At 34.1% G+C, this 25,408-nt stretch overlaps 1 protein-coding gene across 3 annotated transcripts in view; it reads right to left on the bottom strand.

The window, feature by feature from the left end:
* Positions 1 to 1,106: 1,106 nt before the first annotated feature.
* Positions 1,107 to 25,408, bottom strand: part of LOC150103970 (putative G protein-coupled receptor AH9.1) — a 215,985-nt gene continuing 191,683 nt past the window's right edge. For all 3 annotated transcript variants that reach the window (XM_090396717.1, XM_090396718.1, XM_090396719.1), the window contains 2 exons: positions 11,726 to 11,810; positions 1,107 to 2,703 (listed from right to left, as the gene is read on the bottom strand). In XM_090396717.1, coding sequence (XP_090252843.1) covers positions 1,557 to 2,693 — 1,137 coding nt within the window. In that variant the 5' untranslated portion in view covers positions 2,694 to 2,703; positions 11,726 to 11,810 and the 3' untranslated portion in view covers positions 1,107 to 1,556. The remainder of the gene's footprint in view (positions 2,704 to 11,725; positions 11,811 to 25,408) is intronic.

The raw sequence follows: 25,408 nt of genomic DNA, 5'->3' as shown, positions 1-25,408 counted from the left end.
TGAACAATATGAAAAAGCGGACTCCAAATGTTTTTCGATCTGGAAGTATTATAAAAATATTTGATCAAGAGTAGAAAGAAAATATTCAAAGCTGTTATATCACAATGTACAAGGATTGATTTGCATTGGCAAATGGTTTATTTATATATAATATCCTTTCGAACTCCTCCAAATATCAGAATTTAAACTCAGAATACTGCTTTTTCAATAAGGTCTTGTGATTTTAATTTATTTCTAAATATTTCTTCAAAAATACAGTATATTTCTTCATCTACTATAAATTTTAAAATATACCATAGCTCATAAAACAGATACTTCTTTGGTTTAATATTTTTCTTTAAATTCTAGACAAATATTTTATTGGAATGTTAAACTCCAATGGATATGTGTGAAAAAATACTTCTAAGAACAACTTATTTCAGTGGCTTGCGTATTTTGTAAGTTCATTTCTTAAAAATATATGTTAAAACTATATTTAATGAAGGCTGCCTTTGTTCTACACTATACTTTTTTTTTTTTCTCGCAAATTCTATAATTAAGTTGTTAACATGGCTTTTCCTTTAAGAACAAAAACATGCAAATAAATCGCGTAATTTAAAATACTATATAAAGAAATAGTAATTTTAGCATTGCGCTATGTTATATATACCATAGAAGCTAATCCTATGAAGTATGTTATTTGCTTAACATAACCCGATAGCAGCGTTTATTAGAATTTAAATTCTTATAGAAATTTTTCACATTAAGATTTTCGATGATCTTAGTATGGAAAATTGGTTTCAAAATTAGGGCAAAATACAGAGAAAAAATAATAATTTAAATCTTTACTAGAACTAACGTCTTTCTTTTTCGTTTCTTGCGAAAAAGCAATTGAATTATTACAAACATTCCTAAAATTGAGTTGTTCAGATGTTATGCCAATAATTAAAAGTTAATCGAAATTTTTTTTCACTTAAATTCTTTCTTTCCAATTAGCTGTACTTTCTTGTGTTGACTTATGTTACGAAAATAGACAACTATCGCAATGTGGAAATAAGTTCTGCATATTTATTTAGTTTGAGAATATGGAGCTTTATTCATGTAACCTAGTAACAAGCTCGAAAATATTAGCGCAGAGAACACTATCGCAGCTTTAAAAAAGGAACAAAACAAACCTTGCTCTTTTCAAAATTTGAAATTAATAAAATGCTTGCAGAAAGTAAAATACAAAATAAGGTTTTTGATATTAACATTTAATTTAAAATATCTATTTCTGATAATTACAAATATTTTTAAAACTATAGAATAAAATTAATCGATTAGAAACAATTCAAATTAACATTTAATTTGGAGATCTTTTTTTTTTCCTAATTGTCGTGACTCTTGCCCATAATAAAATTTTAGACAAATTTCAAGAAATTGTTTACATGAATTAGCACCTTACTACCTTCGTTCAACTTGAATTTATACAGTTAATACAGCAAAATATAAATATATTTTAAATTTTTATATAAGAAATTATGAGAAAAATATGAGATTTTTATAAACAGCGTTTTATAAAGAAAATAAACGATCTATCACAGTCTGGTGTTACTCTCGAAGGATGGCCTAGCACTCAAGTAACTGTTCTCTGGGGGTGGTTTGGCACAGGAAATTAATATAAAAAACGTGTTTCTAATTTCGCTGCTGCACAAACAGTACACGTAGAAATTCATGGAATAATTGGCCAGTTCCAGGACATTGGCAATAGCTCTGAACAGTTGAAAACTAAAGTTGACTTCTTTGTCATCACTATTTAAGAGAGTCAGTAGTCCAGCTGGAGTCATAGTAATGAAGAATAGAACAACAATCCCCCCTAAAAGAACAAGCATGCGTTTTTCTTCGCGGTATTTCCTATTCCCTTCTCTGTGCTGAGTGGTAGTAGCAGCATTTAAGGAAAGTCCATTTATTAACTTCCTTCTCCTCTTCTGGGCTTTTCGAAATGTAATTATAATGGAAGTATTGAGAATGGCTAGAATAACCACTGGCCCCAAACGAACAAGGATTTCCTTGAATAGAAGATAAACCTTGAAAGCTGTATTACTAACGACAATGTCATTTTCGCATGGAATGAACTCCGTTTGATTCCATACATTTATAACTCCTACGGGCCTTTTTTGGAAGCATGTAGGGATGTACAATAGGGCAGAGAAAATGTACGCCATAGTAATGAACCTTTTAGCCCTTTGCACATTGTGAATTTCCTTGAATCGAGTAGGAAGACACACGGAGAAATATCTTTCAACAGTCAGCGCAACTACTAGAAACACACTGCTGGCCATAAATGCGTTCACTAAGGAAGGTTCGACGTGAGAATAGTACACAGCAGCTCCGTAACTTCGAGGTTGAATTCCATGTAGTCTAAGTAGAGAACTGATGCTCACCACTAGTGACATCAGGTCTGATATTGCCAGCCACGTGAGGTAAACGAACGTCACACCTTTTAAGGTAGGACGGGTCAAAACCACAAGGTTGATCACATTTCCCATAATGCCAAGAGCGATAACAATGGTGCCGACGATTCCATAGGAAATAAACTTTAACCTTTCCAGGCTTGCTTTATAATTTTGAAGATCGTCAGACATAGTAAAAAGAGCAAGGGAAGTAAAGTTTTCGCTGGCATTGTCCAAATCCGTATCTGGTAGTTCTGCAACCACCGCAGGGCATTCGACCATTGCGGCCAATCTAAAAGAAAACAAAAAGAATAGTAGTAAGAGAATTGCATTGAATATCTGAAATTATCAATGCTCCAACTTTTTATTTCCAATATTACTTAGATATTGCATTCAAAATATCATTTAACGATTAAAAAAAAATAGCTCGAAAACATTTTGTTCGAATTTGAACTCAATCAAAGAAGAATAGGATTATAAACCTTCTCGATATATAATGAAAGCGTTTCATTCGAACCTATTACATAAGAAATTCAATTATACTAAACTCCGGTTAGTCGAACTTCGTTAAAATTGCTCCGAAAAATGTAAGAATACACATCTAGTTTAACAACACTAAACCAACCAGACAGAATGAGTTTATTTAATTTGATATATCCTACGTTACAAAAATCACTAGCATACCCACATTGATCAGTAAATCACAAAAAACAATGGATGCCTTCTAAATAACTGTGGATTTGTATCATCATGAAAGCGGGGCACTAAATTACAAAAACCAATGATTGCCTTGTAAATGAATCGGTTCTGAATTAACTGACTTACTGGGAATTGTTACAATACGTTAACTTTTTAATCATCAAACGATTTGTGCTGTTATCACACAGCTAAAAGATTCATTCTTTGTGAGGCGATCTATGGCTAAAGCCACTAAATGATGGAAAATAATATTGGATGAGATCAAGAAACAATCAATAGAAAAAAATATAAAATAAAATAAGTGATGACAGGAATAGTGCTGAAAAGAGTTGTGCTCTCCTCTTATTATATCAATAGCACATTTCAGCCAGGATGTCGGTTTCCATGGAAGGTATACTGTTGTATTCATAATAAACGAATTAAATAATGCTCTGCTCCTGTTTGATATGCGAGGTGTCCGAATCATGCGCCGTGAAATAAATCACTTTTGACTGCATGGTGTACAACACATTTTGGTAAGTGTAATTTACCACAGCGTATCGTACGTTCTGTTAAGTGATTTGATGTCATAGTATATGGATGCTTCAACAAAAACCTCTTGTACTGGTGTTGTTGGAAATATGAAGAGATTGAACGTGTTATTTTGCATTCTAAATTTTAAAATATGTCAAATATTACTATCGGGACCTAGGTTCTGTGCTTTTAATTTTACCCTCATAGGACAGAAAAATTACGCAATGCAGAATTGTTTAGAATTAACCGACACTCGAAATTTCACAAAGGAATTCTAGATAAATCTGAATTGCACACTCTGTTAAATTCTAAAGAAACCATTCAACATAATATCAGCAAGCTAATTCACTGTTTTATTTACAAGGATTAAGGATTGCATGATATAAATTAAGAGGTATGCCAACGTTAGATTGGCCAGAAGAGAATCTCGGTCCAAAATCTCTGGAGCTCGTTTGAGGAAAGTAGAGGGTGAGACTAACACATTCATACAGTTTCATTAAATTTGACTACAATGATTGTCATTTCGGGAAAAATTCCTCACAATATAGGGATCATTTTTGAATATTTAGTGAAAGTCTACTCGTGGAAATATTTGTGCCTAATTATAGGCCACACCAACATTACTGTTTGTCTATACTGGTACATATTTTGCAAAATAGTGCACATATACGACTATGGGCCGACCAACATGATAACGATAAATTATATTTGCGATTAGTAAATTTTTGATGGTTCCCGATGTAGGGATCACCCTAAACTCTAGAGTGTTGCACCAGTGTTGTTTGCCTCATTTTAACTTTGTGCATGGTGCACAAAGTTAGTTGCACCATCGTTTAGGGAACGGATTGCCGAAATATTCATTAATAACAATAATACCGAAACATGTCTTTCAGGATATTTATGAATTTAACTATGAATCTATTATATTATATAAGGAATATAATCATTTTTATAATATCATTATATTTACAATACACGAAATAAAAGCAAACTATGAAATCTGCACAGCCTTTGCGAGTAAACTCGCTGACTTTTCAGACTGGTGGGTGGAGGAAAGAAACAATAGCATCCGTACTTCGCAATATCCATTGCATGTAAGACGACTGAAGCAAAAATAGGGACTGGTTTTGTAAATAGACAGTCCTGAAATTGGCAAGTTTATCTATGATTTCAATCAGAAGTTTAAATGTAGCTTTAAAAAAACATATTTGGAAATTCGTAAATATTGGAGCATGGAGTAAAATGAAGTGGATAATTGACTGCATGCGAATAGAAAAACTTGCGCATTTATTTTCATAGGAATCCATAAACATAAAAGAAATTTTTTGATCAATAACGAACACATAGCAAATAGGATGACAACTGAATAATAAATTATGCGATCTTTATACAAAGAATGGAAAAATTCAAAAATTCAAATGTTCACGGTTATTAGTGCTTGAAGAAAAAAAAACGGAAACGAGAATGTGATAAATGCTTTTCAACAAAACGTGAAAGACCTAGTCGGAAAACCAGATGCATGTGATTGCTTCTGGCGCGTCTGGACGACGATGGAAGAATGAAAGGAAATATGCGAGTTGCTTTTGCTCGGGAAGGCCTAGGTCCGATCTATGACGCAAGAAAATATACTAAACAGGATACATTTAACTTAACCTCAACTAAACTGTAAGCAGAAGAATAATGCCTAAGATAACAGGTATTTATTCTGTTAATTATTCGGTAACAGATCTTTCCGAATGTTGTATTAAGTCGGAAAATGATGTAAAATTTAAACTATAAGGTTAATTTTATTGTCAGCGTGAATATTGAAAATAAACACGAATTACTTGTGCTAAACGACCTAGTATTCTGTTTGCTTCTTTATTAGATTAATATTTGTCATTTATTACTTCCAAGGTTCAGCCTCACTATATTCAACATGGTAGTGAATGAATGAATTATAACATCATATGTGAAAAAATAATTTTTATAACATATGCAAAATTTCGACATTTAGAAATCTTGAATTATCATTCGTAATTAATTATCGATTCCTAAGTTCATGTTGCTAAATGCTTAGATCCTGTACTTAGATATCGTAAAGAATAGATGGTTACTTTATCAATCACAACTATCCTGGTTTAATTCAGAAATTGCTAGTTATCGACCACCGAGGAGCTTAATTATCTTCATCTTACGTTGGCATAAGATTCAAGATGTTAGCAGAACACGAACATACTGTATTCTAAAATTAAATAAAATAAACAGATAAAATAAACATATAACTATTTCGCAAAATCTGCAGTGCATTATGCTAATTTCAACGAAATATTCACTCAAAGTGATTAGAGATTTAACTTCGAACAGCCTTAGAGTTTTAAGCTTAGAGAATAATTAGAATTATTCTCCAAGAGACATTCTTATCAGTTATTGAATAGCAATGAAATTAACATTAACCAAAACAATTCTCCAACAGTAGGAGGTTTAAATTTTTTTTATTTTATAATCACCGTTGGCTCCGATGACTTAAAGATAATGTCACTTTCTGCTCAATACTGTCAAATGCTTTCTGAAAATAAACAAAGCAAGTATATATGTTTTTGTTTTTATCTCCCAGCTTTCTCTGCTATTGACTTCATCGTCAAAATCTGTTGAGTTGTAGTTCTATCCTTCCTAAATCCTGCTTGATCGTCTGCAAGGTATGCTTCCAATTGTGTTCTCAATCCTTCCGTCAATATAATCATCATCACTTTACTTGTCAGGGCAATCGTTCTATAATTTTTACATTCTAGCTTATTTCCTTTATTATATAATGTCACTAATATTGATTTTACCCACTCCTCTGGCATTTTCCCTTCTTTCCGTACTACATAGTTGGTGCATTTCTGTAACCAACCTTACACCACCATATTTAATCATTTCTCCAGTGATGTTATCGTTACCAGGAATCTTGTTGTGTTTTAGCCGTCCTATTGCTTTTTCTACCTCTACTCTCAAAATGTCCATATAATGCTCATTACCTGGTGGTGATATCTGCTTCAATTCTTCAGTCACTTTCCCAACGCTGTCTAAGTCGAATATTTCTTCGTATAACTCACTACAGTATCTTGTCCGCCGCTTTACAGTTTTTTCTTTTTTTCATCAATACTTTGCCTTTTTCATCTTTAATTGTGGTCTGTTTTGGTTGCCACTTTCTATTAATGGTTCTGATCATTTTGTACACTCCCTTGTTTCATGCTCTCCATACTACTCTTCTATACTGTTGCATTGGACTTCTAACCATTTCATCTTATTCTGACTGCTTTTCTTCAACTCATTACACTTTCTTATATATTGCTCCTCTATTTGTTCTTATATACCCCTTATCTTCAACATTCTTTTCTCCTGTACTAACTTCAGTGTTTCCTGTCTAATATATTTCTTCTTGATCTTCTCTTCTTCTGGTACTGTTTCTTCAACTGCATCTTCTATCGCCTTAATTACTCTTTTCACTCTTATATTCGAGTTTTTTTCTTTCTCCAAACTTTTAAGTTTTTCTTCTAACACTGTTCTCTACATTCTTCCTATTTCTGCTTCACTGCTTCAAGAGATACAGCAAGAAGAGATTCTTGCTGTATCTCTTCTATTCTGAAGATGGGTTTATATTTATTTTTTAATTTCAACTTGATGTTTGCAATCACTAAACTCTGGTCCGAGTCTATATCCGCTCCTTGAAAAGTTCGTCACTGCTGTACTGATGTTACCCATCTTCTTTTAATCGTAATCATATCAATCATGTTCTTGGTTTTCCCATTATTTGATTGCCACGTCCATTTCTTACACTCCTTTTGTTGGAATCTTGTGTTATAGATCATCTCGTGGTCCACTGCAAATTCTAACAATTTTTCATCTCGTTCATTTCTTTCTCCGAAACCATATTTTCCCATGACTCTTTCCAAACCATCATTATCTATTCCAACTTTGGCATTCCGATCTCCTTCAATAATTAGCACATCTTGCTTTGGTATTTTTTCTATTGTCTCTGTCAGATCTTTGTAAAAGAAGTCAATATCCTCATCTGTGCTGTCAGACGTGGGTGCATATATCTGGACTACTGATATGTTAAATGGTTTTGCCTGAACTCTTGCTACTATGATTCGTTCATAGCCTAATAGTGCCTCTCTAGCTCTTTTGATAAGAAGGAAGCCAACTTCTCTTTCATGCATGGTGTCATGTCCTGACCATATTACTTCGCATCCGTTCATCCTTCTAGACATGACGTCCATCGCATCTCCGCCAATCCTAGTATATCACACCGATACCCCTTCATTTCCTCACGAGAAGTTCTAATTTTCCTGACATCCAGAGTGTCCGCACATTGCAGGTTCCTACTGATAATAGTTCTGTTAGTTTCTGTTTCCTTTCGGTATCCCACTTTTCGATCCGATCCCGGTCGTTCGACTGGTGTCGCGGGCCTTGTTTATCCGGGCGGCTCCCGTGGCATGTTTTACCTGTTGATCCTATAGGTTTAGATAACAATCGTGTTTTTTCTTTACAGTCAGAGCATCAACACTCAACTGACCGACTCTCCTCCTTTATCCAGACTTAGGATTAACATGATACCACTAAGGATTCCATGGCGGAATTTGTTCGTCTTCACAATGTATTTAATCCACCAATTTCACACGCTATCTACTGACAACTATCAGCAGTAATAAATTGAGTGCCTTCTCCTGGTGATTTGCCCGTGGGATGAAAAGATAGAGTTTCTGGGAGACAATTATTTGTGAATAGTTTGCAGTTCATGGATTTGATGAGTCTCCAGCAATTTACAATCGCTTAGCGGATAGAAATAAGCGCAATCGATCTCTCTCTCGATTCTAATACCTATTAAGTTTACATATCAGAAGGTTTTCAGAAAGTATGAACAATTAGGGATTCGCGTATCAAAAAAACGTTGGTCCTCGAAACCTGGACGCTAACATCTACTAACCATATCGTCCATATAACACACTTAAAAAGTAGTGTTATATATATAAATATAAAAATAGTGTTAAAAGAATCTGAAATCAGACTGGTTATTGAATTCAGTGTAGCTTATTGCAAGCATACTGAATAATCAGTATAGATGAAGCCTTTTGGTTTAATAGACCTGGGTTCGATTCCCGTCCATAACGTGAGAAACCTTTATATGGTCTCTTTCGAATAAAGGTGAGTTAGCCTGTCTCTTACAGAAGTGGAGGGTTTTTCTGCCCGAAACTCGGGGTTTTCGTCTCTCAGAACAGGCAAACCAGCCCCATGAACACACACAGAGATCTACAGTCACAAAATATACTTAATTCTTCATTAGGAGGGCTCAAGCTCTCCTAAGAGACGGGGTAGATAGGGGGGAAACCGCATACGTAATAAATACGTATACCGAACAAACAAGATAAATAAATAAATGTTTTATTGTCCTGAGATCTTCTTAACCGCTTCTTGCTAAGAACTAACTTTGAATGTTATTCGGAATAATTTCAAATGGTCGAAATTTAACGCGCATGCATTTTACAATCGATAAATAATTAGCAAAGTATTTGTAATACAGAAAATGTAGATTATAATTTGCAATTTCCCAACATTCAGTAACTTGGAAAGAAGAAATCTTCAGAAATTTGGTTTTCCTTATAGCGATAAATTGTAGAATTATTTATAATGCTTCTATTCTTTATGTATAAATCTGATACCAGATAAAATCTAATTATGCGGTAATCGTGGCTTTTCCAAACACATAATTTCATCGTCAAAGATGAGTACAGCATGAAGTGCATTAAATTATTAAACTCGATACGGTAGGAATAATTCTCAAATTAATGGTTCCACAACATCGGCGTTTTTGTCATTGAGCCTGAGAAGATAAATCTATTTATGAATTATTCTAGAATAGTTCGCGTATTGCAAAAATCATTAAAATATCAAATTAATCATTCCCTGATTTATTTTATTGTACCATGTATCACTTCTGCTCTTTTTTTTGTCGTTTTTTTAATCCCAATCTGCAACAAAATTCCGCTATGCGGTAATTCTGTTTACTCAAAGACCATAAGAGTGATTTTGTTTTATTATAACAAGTCACTTTTGAAGGAAAGTATCTATATTGTATTGATAACAAATATAAAGGTATGATAAAATCCATTTCGACAGAATCACATTATTATTATAGAACATTAAGCAGCTGATTTAAAGATGCAGGTGTGTTTTATCTTACTCCTCCTCCTTTATAACGTTTCTGCACAGAATATGCGATTTCCCGGTGCCTAACACAACGTTCATTAGCGAAGTGATGGTGCAGTCAGTCACAGCGCAGTCTGAATTTGGTATCATGTTCAAAGTTTTGACTACGCCAGTCTCTTTTGAAAGGTATTTCATATTCATTTAGCACCTCAGATGTGTCACAGCCTCGTAACATCGCTGTAAGCATTGTCAAAACCGCAACATCTGTTGTTAAGTCCTAACTACATATTAGAAAACATGATTACGTAAATTATCATATGAAGACAAAAATGGTAGAAATTACGTACATACGCGGACAATCTTGTGGCCTGAACCTTCCGAGTAAGCTGAAATACGTAGTTCCAAATTACTCTAAATTGCCAGCCCTACATGCTGCTCTCTTAGCTGCAGCAACAGTGAATAACTTTATTAGTCAAATTCTCTGTGTAAACAAGTTGGATAATTTTCCATGGTGTGTATGGTTATTCGTTTAGCCTAACAGCATAGCATTACTAAACTAACATCAACTGATACAGTTTAGAAATAACGCCCTCTATATTAGTGATTTCGCTAAAAATTGGATTTATTTGACTTATTTATTTATTTATAAATGGTATTTGTTTTATAAATATTACAACGTATAACAAATAAACAATAAAAACAACGAAACATAATAAAGAAGTTTTATTTTCTTTATCTTACTAAAATGAATTGGACGTTTCATGTCAGCGTTTTCATGTCAATATTTCTTGCAGTTATCCGATGTCATTCATAACTTATGTAATGAAGAAAGTAAACGAGAAACACATGCTAAACGATTACCAAATTAGAACAAATTAGCTTTATTTTTGAGCGCAACTGACATCGAATAATATAATGGATAAAAGGATAATTCAACGATTTGAAAATATGGAAAGATAAATGAAAAGAAGTGTATACTCGTATGGTATATTTCCTGTAATTCACAGACCACTAATGAGCGTATTTTAACTTATTTGCACCACAAAATAGTAAACACCACGAAATAAATGGCAGCTTCTAATTCTGAAAGTCGATGAGGGAGAATGAGAAAGAAATGTGGATTAATTAATGGATATGTAAAGCAAAAAATGAAGATAGGAGAGAGAGAGAGAGAGAAAGAGTACGTAAAACCGCTTTGAGAAAGAAACGATACAGAATAATATATTATGTCACTGTGCTCGAAATTGAACTGTTTGGTGATTCATTGACATGAGGAAGGAACAAATCACTTGTGAAAGAGGAATCAGAAACATCGCTAATAATTTTGCTTTAACTTCTTTACATTGGGATCTGCTGGTAATCAGAGATGAGATATACCACATCGTCGGATTTGGACTTGGAAATGAGAGAGACGATTGGAAGCAGGAAGGATGGAATATGTCAGAAAGAAATACAATAAATTCCATATTTTCCTTATCTGAAAACGTATATAGAAAAAAACACCATTGCGTATAATTAACAATTTGAAAAAAAGTATGTGATAGAATGCCTATGCAATAAATATGAAATTCATGCTGAACGGAGCTAATGAGACTTGAACGGTGACAAAAGGCATGGAGTATGAATGAAATATTGCAAAAGAATGTGAATGTAAATTGTTAGCAGGAAAGTCAAAATGAGGGAAAAGAAATTGAGCAACATTTAAGGTGTGAGAGGATATGACCATGAGAGAGGTAAGTGGAAAAGGGATAAATAAGTTTAGATAACAGAGAACTGCATAAGTTGAGATATGGGGTAAAGGAATTTATGTAGTTATACAGCACAGGATTAAACTGAGGAGGAGGACCTGCAATAGTAAACTCTGCAATATAGGAGTAAAAAAAAAAAGTGAACTTTAGTCATTTGCATAAATATTTCAAATCTTTACTTACCTAAGCTATAGATCATCCATCGATTTCACTGAAAAGGGTGATAGTTTACTGAAATTTTACCTCTCCTTCTGGTTAAAATTTCTACCTGGAAAACGAAATGAAGGTTTGAGCTCAGTTATTCTGTTTCTATTTCATTATTAATACTGCACCATACAAATTCTATAGGATAATAAAAACAACAAAGAACGTATGTCATTCCCAAATGACTACATACAAACGTCATAAAAAAACTGTTCTTCGTGACTAAGGCCTCTGCAAGAACTGAACTTATTTAAAGTGCGGAAAAAATTTCTTTACTGATGGAAGATTTTCGTGTAAATAAATAATGTACAGCAGTAACCAAACAGTTATTTTAATAATGTTGGCTGGAACAAGAATATGCGGATCCAGCAGACGTGTTTCTACGGAACTGAAAATTAAATTCTGAATTCCCCTTCTGTCATTTTCTAACCTTCTTATCGAATTTCTTATAAACAAACAACTTCTTACAGGCAACGTTCAATGTTTAAAAAATTCAAGAGAATAGAATTAGAATTGTCTTAAATTACAATGTATAAAAAATATTTTTTTCCCTTAGTTACTGGTAGTTGTGAAGAATTCCAAGTCAAATTAATTGTACTAACACAATAAAAAAACTGCCATTCGTTTATTTAGTTCCCTGATCAAATATTAACCAAACTTTTTGTCATGCTCTTAATTTTAATACAGGTTTCTGTAGAAAGCTTTAGAAAACAAACGTGAGATCTTAAACATAATTCTGACTTGTAATTACGTTTTACTGAACATAAACCCATTAAGTACAGATTCAAATTGAATTTAGGTTACGTCTCTGTAAAGGTTGATGTTGCCTACAGAGTATATGCTGCTAAAAATAAGCGCGCACGCGTGTTTGTTTCCAACTGCTTATTTTTTTCTGCTCTGTTTTTTCTGATACATATAGGGTACTATTATTATTATTACAGGTGACTCCAAGGAGGCATTAGACGCATTGAGGGAAGCCTTAAATATCATGTCCATCACAACTATTCGACATTCACACAGTGTCTATCATACTTTGCCTTGAACTCATTCACTGTCTTAGCACCCACAACAGACTCTGGCAGCTTATTCCACTCATTCACCACGCTAAAAGTAAAAAGCCCAGTTCTAACACCCTTACTAACCACACTCTTGCCCAGCTTCCATGGATGTCCCCTAGTCCTCCCACCACCAGTTCTGTTCTCAAAAATATCCTCTGAATTTATTCTATAGAAACCCTTAAGCAATTTGAATGTCTCAATCATATCTCCCCTTTTCCCTATCAACCAATTTCTGCGACTTATAAATCTTCAATCTGTTTTCATAAGGTTCATTCCATAGACCTGCTATCATCTTGGTCACTCGCCTCTGGATCCTCTCAAACTCATCCCCATCAAGAGGAAACTTAGGTGACCAGATCTGGGCACAGTAATTAAGATGGGGTCTTATCAAGGCTCAATACAGAGGAACAATAACTTGCTTATCTCTGCTCGTCAAAGTATTCTTCAGCATCCAAGTGATTTGATGAGCTGATTTAGCCACTTTTGCGATGTGCCCCTAAACTTCAACTCCCTATCCACCAACACTCTGAAGTCCCTGGCCTCATTAATCTCCTGGAGTGCAGTTCCACCAATGTGATATACTGGTGCTAATCTACCCCAAAATGCATAGCCTTACATTTTGCCACATTAAATTGACATCCATTCTCCTTAGCCCATACTTCCAATCTATCCAAATCATCCTTCAAAATTTTGACATCTTCTGCATTCACTATTGTCCTACCCATCATCAGCGAACAAATGAACCGTTCTTCTCAGATCCTTCCCTATATCGTTAATGAACAAATTAAACAGCAGTGGTCCAAGAACAGAACCCTACGGCACACCACCACTAGTCACAGGCCGTCTTTTGGACTCTACTCCTGAGTAAACTACTCTCTGTAATCTCTCCATCAACCACCCTCCTATCCATCTCACCAACCCTATATTCATTCACATATGTTGCAGTTTACAGATTAGAATCTCATTTTCATCAATCCATTCCTGTATTTTACCCTTGACTACTTTCTCCAAGACCTTGACAACAATTCCTGATATGCTGATCGGTCGGTAATTTGCACAACAATAGTCTTGGATCCTCCTTTATAGAGTGGAACTATTTTCCCCTCTTTCCACCCCTTCAGGACTAAACTAGACCCCAGACTCAGATTAAACAATAAGGTCAAGGGCACTGACAATTCTTTAGCCACTTCACGTAAGACCCGTGCTGATATATCATCCAATCCCACAAATATATTCACATTAAGATTCTGTAATAGCCTATTTACTTCCAATTCATTCACCACAAATCCTATAGAAACTAATGGCTTCTTCATTCCTTCCACGTCACCACCTGGATGATGTACTCTTGCAAAGTGCTCACTCAGTAATTCCACTATATCGACTGAATCAGTGACCTCCCTACCATCGGTGGTCCTTAAAATCAGCCGTATACAGTTTTTCTTTTACTAGCAACATATTGAAAAAAAACTGTTTGGGATTCTCTTTGGCTTGCATGGCTAATTTCTTTTCATAATCTGTTTTTTTCCTTTCTCACCACACTCGTTACCCTTCTGGCATGCGCTTTTTACCGTTCATATGTGCCTGCAGGTCACCTTTCTCCTGAAATTCCTTCCACACAGTTATTTCTTTTTTTGTAACTAAAGTTTAATGGTGTTATTCATCCATTTAACCCCTACTTGATTTAATATTCGGACTCTAGGTTTACAGTCCGCCATAACCTCCTGCAAATTCTCATTGACCACTTATCATGCCCTATCAACATCCAGCCCTTGCAGTTTTATTTGCCATGGCAGAACCAAGCAATCTCCAAAGCTTGTCATACTTGCCAGCACGGTAATTCCACATGTACACAGTCTTAATCAAATATTTCACACATTTAGCCACCTCCCAGCTCAGATCCTATGATCACTCTCACCAAGAGGTGGCAACATGGTCATATTCATTAGAGTCAACTTCTCAGATGCTATTATTAGGTCAAGCACCCTCGAACCCCTACTATTTTCCATTACATGATGTCCCAGATAGTTATCCCTCAGTAACTGAATAAAATCCAGTTCCTTCCTCACATGTGTCCACTCCTCCTTCCAATCAATGTTACTATAGTTGAAATCCCCCATAATAATTACCCTCGTTGCACTCATTTCATCAATTTGCCTATGCATACTATCTCCACCATCTATTCCATCACCTGGTCTATAGCAGCACCCAACTGTACATTTTGTTCCGTTAGTCTCAATCTCACACCAAATAGACTCAAGTGAGCTCCTTTCACTATCCTGTAATACAACTTCTATTCTCCTTGGTTGCAGTTCATCAGCTCTCATCAATAACACTCCTTCCACCCCATTTTATTTTGTCTGTCCCTCCTGAATACACTATACCCTACACATTCTATCCCACTAACTGTATCATCTTCTATCAGCTATGTTTCACTAATGGCAATAACATGTGGCCAGGAAGAGCCAACGAAGGCCAAAATTTCTTCCTTCTTGTTCCTAATACTCCTGGCATCAGTATACATGAAATGCAGAGGTTCATTTGTACCACCCCTATTTTGATGCGTTACACTAACTATCCCATTCTGGTTTCTTGTCCTTCGTACTGGCTCGGGCACATTATAAACATTCTTACGCTCAACTGCCTCACTGATGTCTGCATATTTACTTCTTCCCCTCCTTAATAGTTCTAGTTTCCCTGATTTTCGACATCCACTCTCACTTTACTCAGCAACACTTTTTCCAGTCTTCTCACACCAAATCCATTCAAATGTAAGCCATCTATCTTGTACAAATTCTTTCGCCCATCAAACTCACTCCACAGATCCACAAACTCCACACCACACCGTCTGCATAACCTATGCATAAAGTCATTTGCGATTATGGCCCCCCTCCTAAACTCTTCTATGTCATACCGCGGAAACAGACTCACTATCCCAACTCTGTCACTCTTTTCTTTCGCTACTTCTAATAATTCCTTCACGTCCTCTCTCATAACAAATGTATCTCCTTTCAAATCATTCGTTCAAATGTATCTGTATCATAACGCCAAAAATATATAGAAAGGAAGTTGTTCACTGAGAATTAATAAGACGCTTAATTATCTGAATCAGATCTTATCTTTACTGTCTTTAATTCCTGTTGCAGTAATAGAAGGCCATTAATGAGAGCTTTTCATGTCAAAGTAAGTTATACAGGATTGCTGTTCTCTCTCTCTCTCTCTCTCTCTCTCTCTCTCACACACACACACATTTTAATTGGTGAAACATGCCGAACAACCAAAGCATGCGATAAATTTACAGATACAGTAGCTTTGGTTAATCTGAAATACCCTCTCATCTTTAGTGCAATCGTTGGAGGATCTTCTTTTGTTTGTTCTTTTAATGTAAACTTTAAACAAATAATCAAGATAATTATAATCTTCTTTTGGTAATCCGCCGCTAATAAGTTTTCACTAATAAGTTGTCTCAAAATCAGATGGGATTTTTGGTCAATATTAACCAGATGCAGGTTAATATGTGCTTTAGGACTCTTGATAAACAATCTTGTAGATTCATATCTAGTAAAAGGAGCGAAATAGCGCCACCTTTTAAAGCATCTAAAAAGTTGGTTCCAGATGGAACTAGTCTGAAAATGCTGGAGGGTTATTCAAAATTTTATCAGCGGGGGGGGGAGGTAGCCTAATCACCAAAACCCAGCGAAAGTCAATTAACATGTCAATTTAACACCTCCATAAAATACTTGCAAAATCATTAGAAACAAGATTTGAACGTATGTCTCTGTCGCAGGCCAATGACGCGTGAAGAAACTACTGGCCATAAAAGCATCTCTCGGGAAGAGGGGAACATTAACAAGTAATTAGCTCAAATAAGAAAACGATGATGAAGTCGAAACTATTACGTATTATGGGACAGTGGCGTAATAATTGTAGCTATTTAGAATTACGCAAAAGCAACTAAGGCTGTGAAATTCTTGTTTCACTCTCTCTCTCTCTCTCTCTCTCTCTCTCTCTCTCTCTCTCTCTCTCTCTCTCTCTCTCTCTCTCTTTGCCAAAATAAAATTTTCAGCTGACATGAGCCAAGCAGGACACCAGAGCTAACAACATTAAATAAATTCAAAGAATTGCACAAGAATACGATATTGAACAACACTATTACACCATAATTTGTCAGTCCTATAATAAATAGTTTTCTCTCCAACAACAGTTCTTTAGATTAGCTATAAATATTTTAAAGAAAAAATCATGTTGTTTTTCCCCCTACAGATGAAAACAATGCAATTCATCTTAGTCATTTTTTGACATTTGTTTATATGCATACACCGCCTCAGCACCGAACGAGTTAGGGGCATTTTATATGAATTTGGTATATGCTGAAGATTTTTATAGGAATTTGCTTTCGATCAGATTACTTCTAGAAGCGAAACGATTCGACGTAATGCATTCAATCTGGACGTATGGTATTTAATGAATTATTTTATTTACAACTTTCTACAAAAACTGGTCGAATTTTGCAATGCTCACTTCAATATAATAAACCTTTCTTGCAGTCTGACTCTCTAAAACAATTTCAAATCTCTTACAAGATAAGGTTTTTCTCTTCTTGGCTTACTCTGTGATCGAAACTCTTGGCATAAGCTCATTACAGCTGCTGCTTCCTTGGTACCCAAAAATTAGGATTTCTCTTTTGCGCAAGGCGTTATTTCACCTCTGAAGAGTTAGTAACCTATACAAAATCACATGTACGTCCAACTATTGAATACGGTTCTCACACTTGTGACAGTGCCCTTAAAGTGAGAATTACGGGCACTGTCTCAAATCAATCACTAATCCTCACCAATTAACTCCACCCATTCTCACAGATTAGTTTCGTTTTTGCTTCTTGCGACTAGTACCAATAATTCTTTTATCTTTTGTTAAAACAATTCGAAAACGTACAGCAACTATTCAACATCCATTCAAAGTTCAAATACATAGAACAAATTTCTTATTCCGTCTCCCCTTTCCTTTATGTCAACACTTGAACAGTCTCCCATCTTATGAGTTTCACATGGAATACAATCCACAACTCTTCAAAGTTAATAATGTAAATAAGTTCCTTCTCATCCATCCAGTAGGTTCAGTAGCTCTAGGCTACTGAACCTACCATGGTATTATCATTATCTATGGTATTATCATTAAAATCTTACAGATGAGGATTAATGAATCTCCTAATTTTCTATAGTACATAAGCCAAAAATGACCAAAGATAATGAGTGATGTCGGTATGCAAGAATGCTATTTTGCAATAATATGCATACCTATTTTACGCCTCTCTAGAATCATTTTCGCGACTTCAACTATGAATTGCATTTATTTATTTACTGTTTTTCCAATGAGGTTTCATTTCGAAATTTAGCATAAACAATTTTCAGAAAAAAAAAAAAAGGAAGAAAAAGTGCAAACGTTCTAGAATGCTATCTCTGGAGAAAGATAATCAAAATGTGGATAAAATCATTAGCTTTAGATTCCAACCTTTTGATACTGTAATTTTAGAAATGGTCTTTTAATTTGCTCTTAGTTTAATGAAGCGTTTTTTTTTTTTTTTTTTTTTTTTTTTTTTTTTTTTTTTTTTTTATCTTGGCTGTGGCGTGGGTCATTAAAAAGCGTTTAATAAGTACTTGTATAAACTTAACCGAAAGAAAGCAACTATTACCAGAAGCGAATCACTGGTTCATAAAATCGACAAAACAGTCTAAAAGCGCTACCTCATTACAACAAATAGTCTCATCCTTTCTAAGCATCACTTTCTCTTCCTTACGTAGATACTCAAAAGAGATTGTCGACACACTTTCCGAAACATATGATAAATTCATGTCTTATGATGACTGCACAATAATCCAGAACAATCCAGTGATAACTGAGAAACTTCTCTACTCTTTAACGTTATTAAAGGAGGATTCTAAAGGGCAGAAGTAAAGCGCCACTGAACAACAGATTTATTGCTTCGTTTTGTGTATTCAGCCCTAACAACAGCGCGTTAGAGACAGGAATAAACTGGTGAGCAATTGCTACCTTAACTCGATCTCATGGATGTTGCGCAGGGAAAATTCAGATCGCAGTCTTTATTTCCAAGTATACAACCCCTTAGAAATATTCTATAATCTTAATTTCTGCATAAAAAGATCAAAAGACATATTTCATTTATCTACCAGCACAATAGTATTTATTAGAAAACTAGTGAAAGCCTTCAGCCCAGTGTTTAATATAATGTTTAAATTATATTTGTCCATTAATCGGACAGATATAATTTAAAGATGGGTTTATCTTCAGTATTTAATTATGGTATATTTAACACCAAAATGACAAATTCTATTTAACATCTTAAAATATACTTTTTTTAAATAGATTTTTCAAGTCGAATTAACGTAGGGACAACTAAAGCAACGAAGCCTGCATTTTGCTCATTAGATTTTGATCTTCTGGCCTGTTTACCTATTTTTCCGGATGAACAAATCTGAGTTTGGAAAAAAAAATATCTGTTATATTTTTTATGAGACCGGCTAATTCATATGTATATAGATAAATTCAGAGCGAAAAGATCCTAAGAACAATAGTGTGGTAAAGTAAGAAATTTTTCTAAAATGCAGATTTTTGTTTGTCTTTTTTAATTTCAACGTACGTCATAGAATGAGAAACCATTAAGTACATTCAAGGAGATTTTAAACAAGTATATGGAAGGGATTAATTTAATATAACTGATATTCCTAAAGGTTAGTGCTCAGGGAGCACTAACCTTTAGGAATATCAGTTATATACTTTAAGTTTAAAAAGTTTCAAGATAAAAAAAAAACTGTCCATGAAATGTTTAGGGTAATCCGATTAATGTATACAGATGTGAAGATCCAATCCAGCCAAAGTTTATTCATTGGATATTTTTTAAAATTTCTGTTTTCTTTTATATTCTTTTCGGATTCTGTGAATCGGAATTACATTCGAGAGAATCGCAAGTCTTTTTCATTGCCCTGTGGTCTTCCCATCCTTTTCTCCACGCATGTTTAGTTTTATTCATTCACTGCGCATTTTCTTAAAAATTCGTAAAAGAAAGAAAAACACTCGCAGTTTCTTCTTTGGCTTGTTTGTTAGAGCTAATTAGAAATAAGATAATGAAATGACTGGGAAAAAAGTACTACGAAACGTAATGAAAACCGAATTTCTGAAAAGCGACACTGGTGGTTGGAGAGAAAAAAAAAAGGCATGAAGAATGCTCGTGTGACATCATTAAGAATCTAAAGTTCAAACGAAACCGCAAAGGTAGGTCTCTACTTTTTACACGATTTTAAGAAATAATGAATGTTTATTTTATATTTTATGAAGAAAGTCTTGATGGTATTGATTAGTTGACGCTGTTAACTGAAATGATCTGTTTTATGTAATTTCATATTTCAATAAATATCGCCTCCATATCTCAGTCTGTTTTGACGAAGCTCTTTAATTAGAATGACCCGAGTTAAAATCCTTCTAAAAGGTGGAAAAAAAATAAGGTTTATTTTTGAAAAAAGAATGAGGTCTGCTTGGAGTTAGTTAGCTGACCTTATTCGGTGTGGGAAGTTTCAGACATAAGACTAAACCACCTTTTTCTAAACTGTGATTACAATATCAGGTTTGCTAAATCGCGGGCCTTGAACGCTAGTAGGGCGGATTATTTTAATATTGGGCATTCTGAAAGATGTTTATTTGGAAGGATGCATATTATGCTTAATTGTTTTACATTTATAGATACTTCAAAACTTTTTGAATATTAAATAATCTTTCGCGGTCCACCTATAAAACTTCGGCATTTAGGAATATAAATTTGCTAAGGATGCTGTTTATTGATAAATAAATTTTAGACTAATAAGTTTAGATACACGTATCCGGAAAAAGTTGAAACCTATCTTACATTATTTTTAATAAACAATATAATAGTTTTAATAGCAAAAGAATTGCTTTTCTTAATGCAGAAGAACTAAACAATGAGCAAAATTGAGCATGAACATCTCTGTAACGTCCTCTTTAAATTGTACATTTATTTATGCATGTTTCTTTCAGACTTATTAATCTAGTGTGCATTGTTTAATTCAATGTATTGGCCTCTTTAAATGTACAGTGCATTTTTAACTGTGTATGTGTGTGTATATATATGTGTATATCTATATCAATGTTTTGAAGAAGACAAACGAAAATAATTGCAAGTTGCGTGCAGTAACATGGTATATCATTACTGCTTATGCAATATCACAGCAGTACTCAGGCGTAGCAGTGAACAAAAGCGGAACATTCGTTAATTAGTTGTCCTGAGAAGAGATTGTTGGAAAGATCTTGTCAGCTGGTTAGTTTAACAAAGGAACAAGTTGCTGAATAAAAGAGACTTCTTTCCGAATAAGATAGGGAGAAAATGGAACAACGAGAAAGTAACTTTTAAAATGTTGAATTGTGAAAAGACTGACTTGTAAAGGAAACGGGAAATGCATTGAATTAAGTGAAACAAAGTTTAGTTCATTGTTTACTTCTTCTGCATTAAGAAAAGCGATTCTTTTTCCAGCCTGGCTGGCCGAGTGGTTAGCATATCTGCTCGCCAGCTGAAAGGCTACGGGTTCGAATCCCCCCGTGGGCATGCATGTTGTGTTTGTCCTTGGAAGCAGTAATGGTGGTGGTCGGCGGTAGATGGCGTTGGTGTAGTTGCGGTCAGTTGGTGGATGGAATGGCGGAGACAGAGCTGTAGAGCAAGTACACCCTCCCTCGATGAGTCTTTGGTCTCCCGGGAGCTGTCTAATAATAATAATAATTACTTCATTGCAGTCAATTTTATGATAAGTTTACCCATCCCTTATTTATAAATAATAAAAAAAATAGTTAAGAGTATAAGGAATATCAAAATTCACTTGCTTAATTCTTTAGTGATCTTAAGCAACGGCATAAGTGTTTTTCTTTTACATTTTATTTTTATTTATTTTTTTATTTTTAGCTTTCACTCCCCTTGTTTTGCAACCTATAACAGTGCAAAGATATAAAATGCCGAAATTATATCCTTCAATAATTTTCCTCTGGCTAGAGAAAATCTAAGATCATATAAGCTTTTAGATGCACTTTGTGTTACGTAGTAGCTAACATCAGTCATTTAAGATTGATCAGCGTAAATGCAGAAGTAAAGCCATTTTTGACTTGTGAGCATTGAAATCCACTCGGAGAGACCCTCTATATTTGGCTATTTTACACTGCAGTAAATCAAGCTTCGGATATGAGTACTCCAATAGTTAAAATTGTTTATCAGCATGTGGAGAGTGATAAAGAGAACAAATTGTTATAAAATGTTTCGTGGAAATTTTAAGTCAGAATAGACTAAAAGAAGATAATCCAAGTTTCGCATTCTCCCTTTGTACAGAAGACTTCTTGTAAAGTGTAGTTTGGATATTTTGAACAGTAGCTGTCGAATTCTCCATTGAATATCCCTTGAAATAATAGACTCGAAACGACCAACGTGGTGTTGCACATCGTATACATTGACAATGAAGCTATGAATTGAGGTAAATTAAATATCAAAGAGTTCATATCAGACAGAGCATGAAATATGTAACATGTTATTTTCAGTATCTTTTATGTCGGAGAATTTTTCTGATCTGCAGAAAAAAATATGCTGTCTTAGACTCTTCTGTTCGAAGTCATCAGGATTTGCCTCTCAAAATAAGTAACTGCAGGGTTATTCTTAGCTGGTTGTGAAGTTTCTTAATTTGTTGCCGTCAAGTTCATTCTTCCGATCTGTCAGAGGAACTTCTTTACTGCTGTACCTTAGAATGGGAGGTATATGATAAATGCCTAAATTGTGTTTGAAAGAGTGCGAAAAAACAACAACAACAAAAAAAAAAAACTTGCGAGATTTCTCTAGAAACCAAATATGGCAAAAGCTACATCATGCTTCTAAGCAAGATGATATCATTTCACCGAACGAGGAACATTATCGACCTACAGGTTTTGCTGGCATTTTATCCAACTAGTGCAGCGGTTCTCAACCCTATGCCCGCGGGTGCAAATACGCCCTAGGAACTATTTGCATGCGCCCGTTGTCAATTATTAAATAAGGAAAAAAATAAAATTCAACTGGAAAATATGTCTACCCCTAGTAATAATATTTATTGAAATCGTCAAAAAATTTTAACATTTGTGTTATATTACGAACATTTTGTAATTCCTCTTTCTTTGAGTGCGAGTGTTACCAGTGCCAGTTTTGTGCGTTTGCTTTATGTATTTAGTGTTCCCACAACCGTGCGCTTGAGGGATGTGTCACCACTCCAGCGGTGTTGTTGGCACGCTTGGGCCATACGTTCTTTTCACGTGTTTAAAATGTTTTACCCGAAATGAATAATCCAAATAAAAAAACAACGAACCTGTAAATTCAACAAGGATTAGGAAGAAGACAATTGTTTTGTCCAGAGTAAAGAGAAATGATTTTGCTCATTGTGCGATGGTTTAATTTAGTCGTATAATAAATGTTATATGTGTATTTATCCTACTTTCATAGTTAATTAATTTGTTACTCTTTATCGTTCGATATTATAATCAAGAGTTAATTTTTGTAGGAAAAAAAAAAATGGTCACTGCCACTCTCTTCCCAATCTCGAATGCGCACGCGACCACAACCAGGTTGAGAATCCCTGAGCTAGACGATGTATGCCTTTATGACAATACTCTTTGTGTTCGCCAGCAGATACGCTTTGAGTAAAGGAAGTAGGGTGTGTGCTAAGCTGAGAGAGAGAGAGAGAGAGAGAGAAATTATATGGTGGATACACCATTCCATTAATTACTGTTTCTTTCTTCATATCCGCATCCTTTGGTGATAAATTGTCACTATAACGGAAATGCTATTAAGAAGCGCTTTATTTTATAACTAATTACAACCATTTCCTTGAATGTTGTTGCTCCGTTTCTTCAATAGTTCTTCTCCATTTTAATGATAATATTGTTTCTTAATTAAACCACGGTATTGAAACGATGAATTCTAGATTCATCGTTTCAATATTTCAATAATCTCACTTCATGGGCTTTTTCTGAGTTAGCTGATCTCATACGGGCTAGTGTTTTTTTTTCCCTTAAACACCTGTTTTGTTTTGTTTATTTTAATCTCGCAAACAGGTAAATATCGGCTAGAGAAATTACAATTTACAGACTGCTTGTGAGCGATAGATGGCGTTATGCGTTGAGTGGTTTTTGCTTCAGTGTAGAAAATAATTCAGAGACTTAATATTTCACTGATGATCTTTGATATTAATAACGAGCTTTATTTATAATTTAATCGATATTATGAGTTTAGTTTACTAATCGTATCAATAACAAAGTTTTGTTTACTCTTTATTTTATATTTATTTTTAATTAAAATTAACTTCAGTAGTAAGAAGCTCAGTGTTTCCTTATTATTAATGCAGTGATATGTACTTCTTATGCTCCATAAATCAATAAAAATACTTTTCATTTGATAAAGTTAGAAGCAGAAATTCTCTATCCTTCCTCTTTTCTTTATTCTCATAGACATTCATTGGACCTCCATCATTTTTTGCTTTAAGGAAAACAAAATTTTAGCTTCTCATGAACCAAAGTATGTTTCCAGACTGCTTTGTCTGTCAAGTGAGAACAAGATAAATCGGTGAATTCTGACGTGATGAATTGATTCTGTTGAAAAGAACCTGCCGAAGATATATTTCTGTAAATGTTTTCTTTGAACAAACTCTGAACTTAAAACTAACCTAGCGAATATTGTTCTTTCCTCAAATCTAGATAAATAAAAATCACTATTAAAATCACTATTGTAATCAAAATCAAAAATCACTATATTAAATTTTCGAAGTCTGAGTTGTAAACAAGGGATAATTGGAAATTTTTCATTAAGAAATTTACGTTTTTACTGAATTTTATAAATGCGTTTCTGAAATATTCTTAAACTCCAAAGTGATCCCTAAACGACCATCTAAAAGTTTAAAACAAAAATTTAAACTTAGATGAACAGTTTATAAGTAATGTAAAATTAGGAATGTATAAAGTTTAAAATACATATATACATATATAATGAAATCTATATTCATTATTGGATAACTCACTCAGAAATAAACCATTCACTCAGATTATTATTATTATTATTATTATTATTATTATTATTATTATTATTATTATTATTATTCAATTCATTTCGTCATGTATTTAAATGTAGAATGTATTCTAGGTTTTTTTTTTTTTTGAAACACGTAACCACTCAAATACAAAAAAAGAAGGTACAGCATTGTAAAAATCGTTTACTGTAATATAAAATCTCTATTTTGGAAATTGCTAACAAAATTTATAAATTTTAAGTATTCCTGCTTTAATGATACTTTTTCTTGAACTAATAAGATAAGAATAATGTACATTTTAATGTTATTACATTATTAGTAGCATGTAAAATTTGCAAATTTGTTTTGATAAAAAGAAGGTATTTAAGAAAAATCTATAAAATATCTACTTTTAGAAATTCACTACAAAACTGGAGGCAAAGTGGAGTTTAGATGTTTATTAAAATATATTGCACATATTGTTGATGACGAAGACTGCAAAGAGAAGGAATCTC

This window comes from Typopeltis vanoorti, chromosome 8 (genome assembly GCF_054136105.1).
Source record: "Typopeltis vanoorti isolate ZY-2024b chromosome 8, IOZ_Tvanoo_1.0, whole genome shotgun sequence".
In the NCBI taxonomy this organism is placed as follows: Eukaryota; Metazoa; Arthropoda; class Arachnida; order Uropygi; family Thelyphonidae; genus Typopeltis; species Typopeltis vanoorti.
This window is presented reverse-complemented; position numbering and strand designations above follow the sequence as displayed.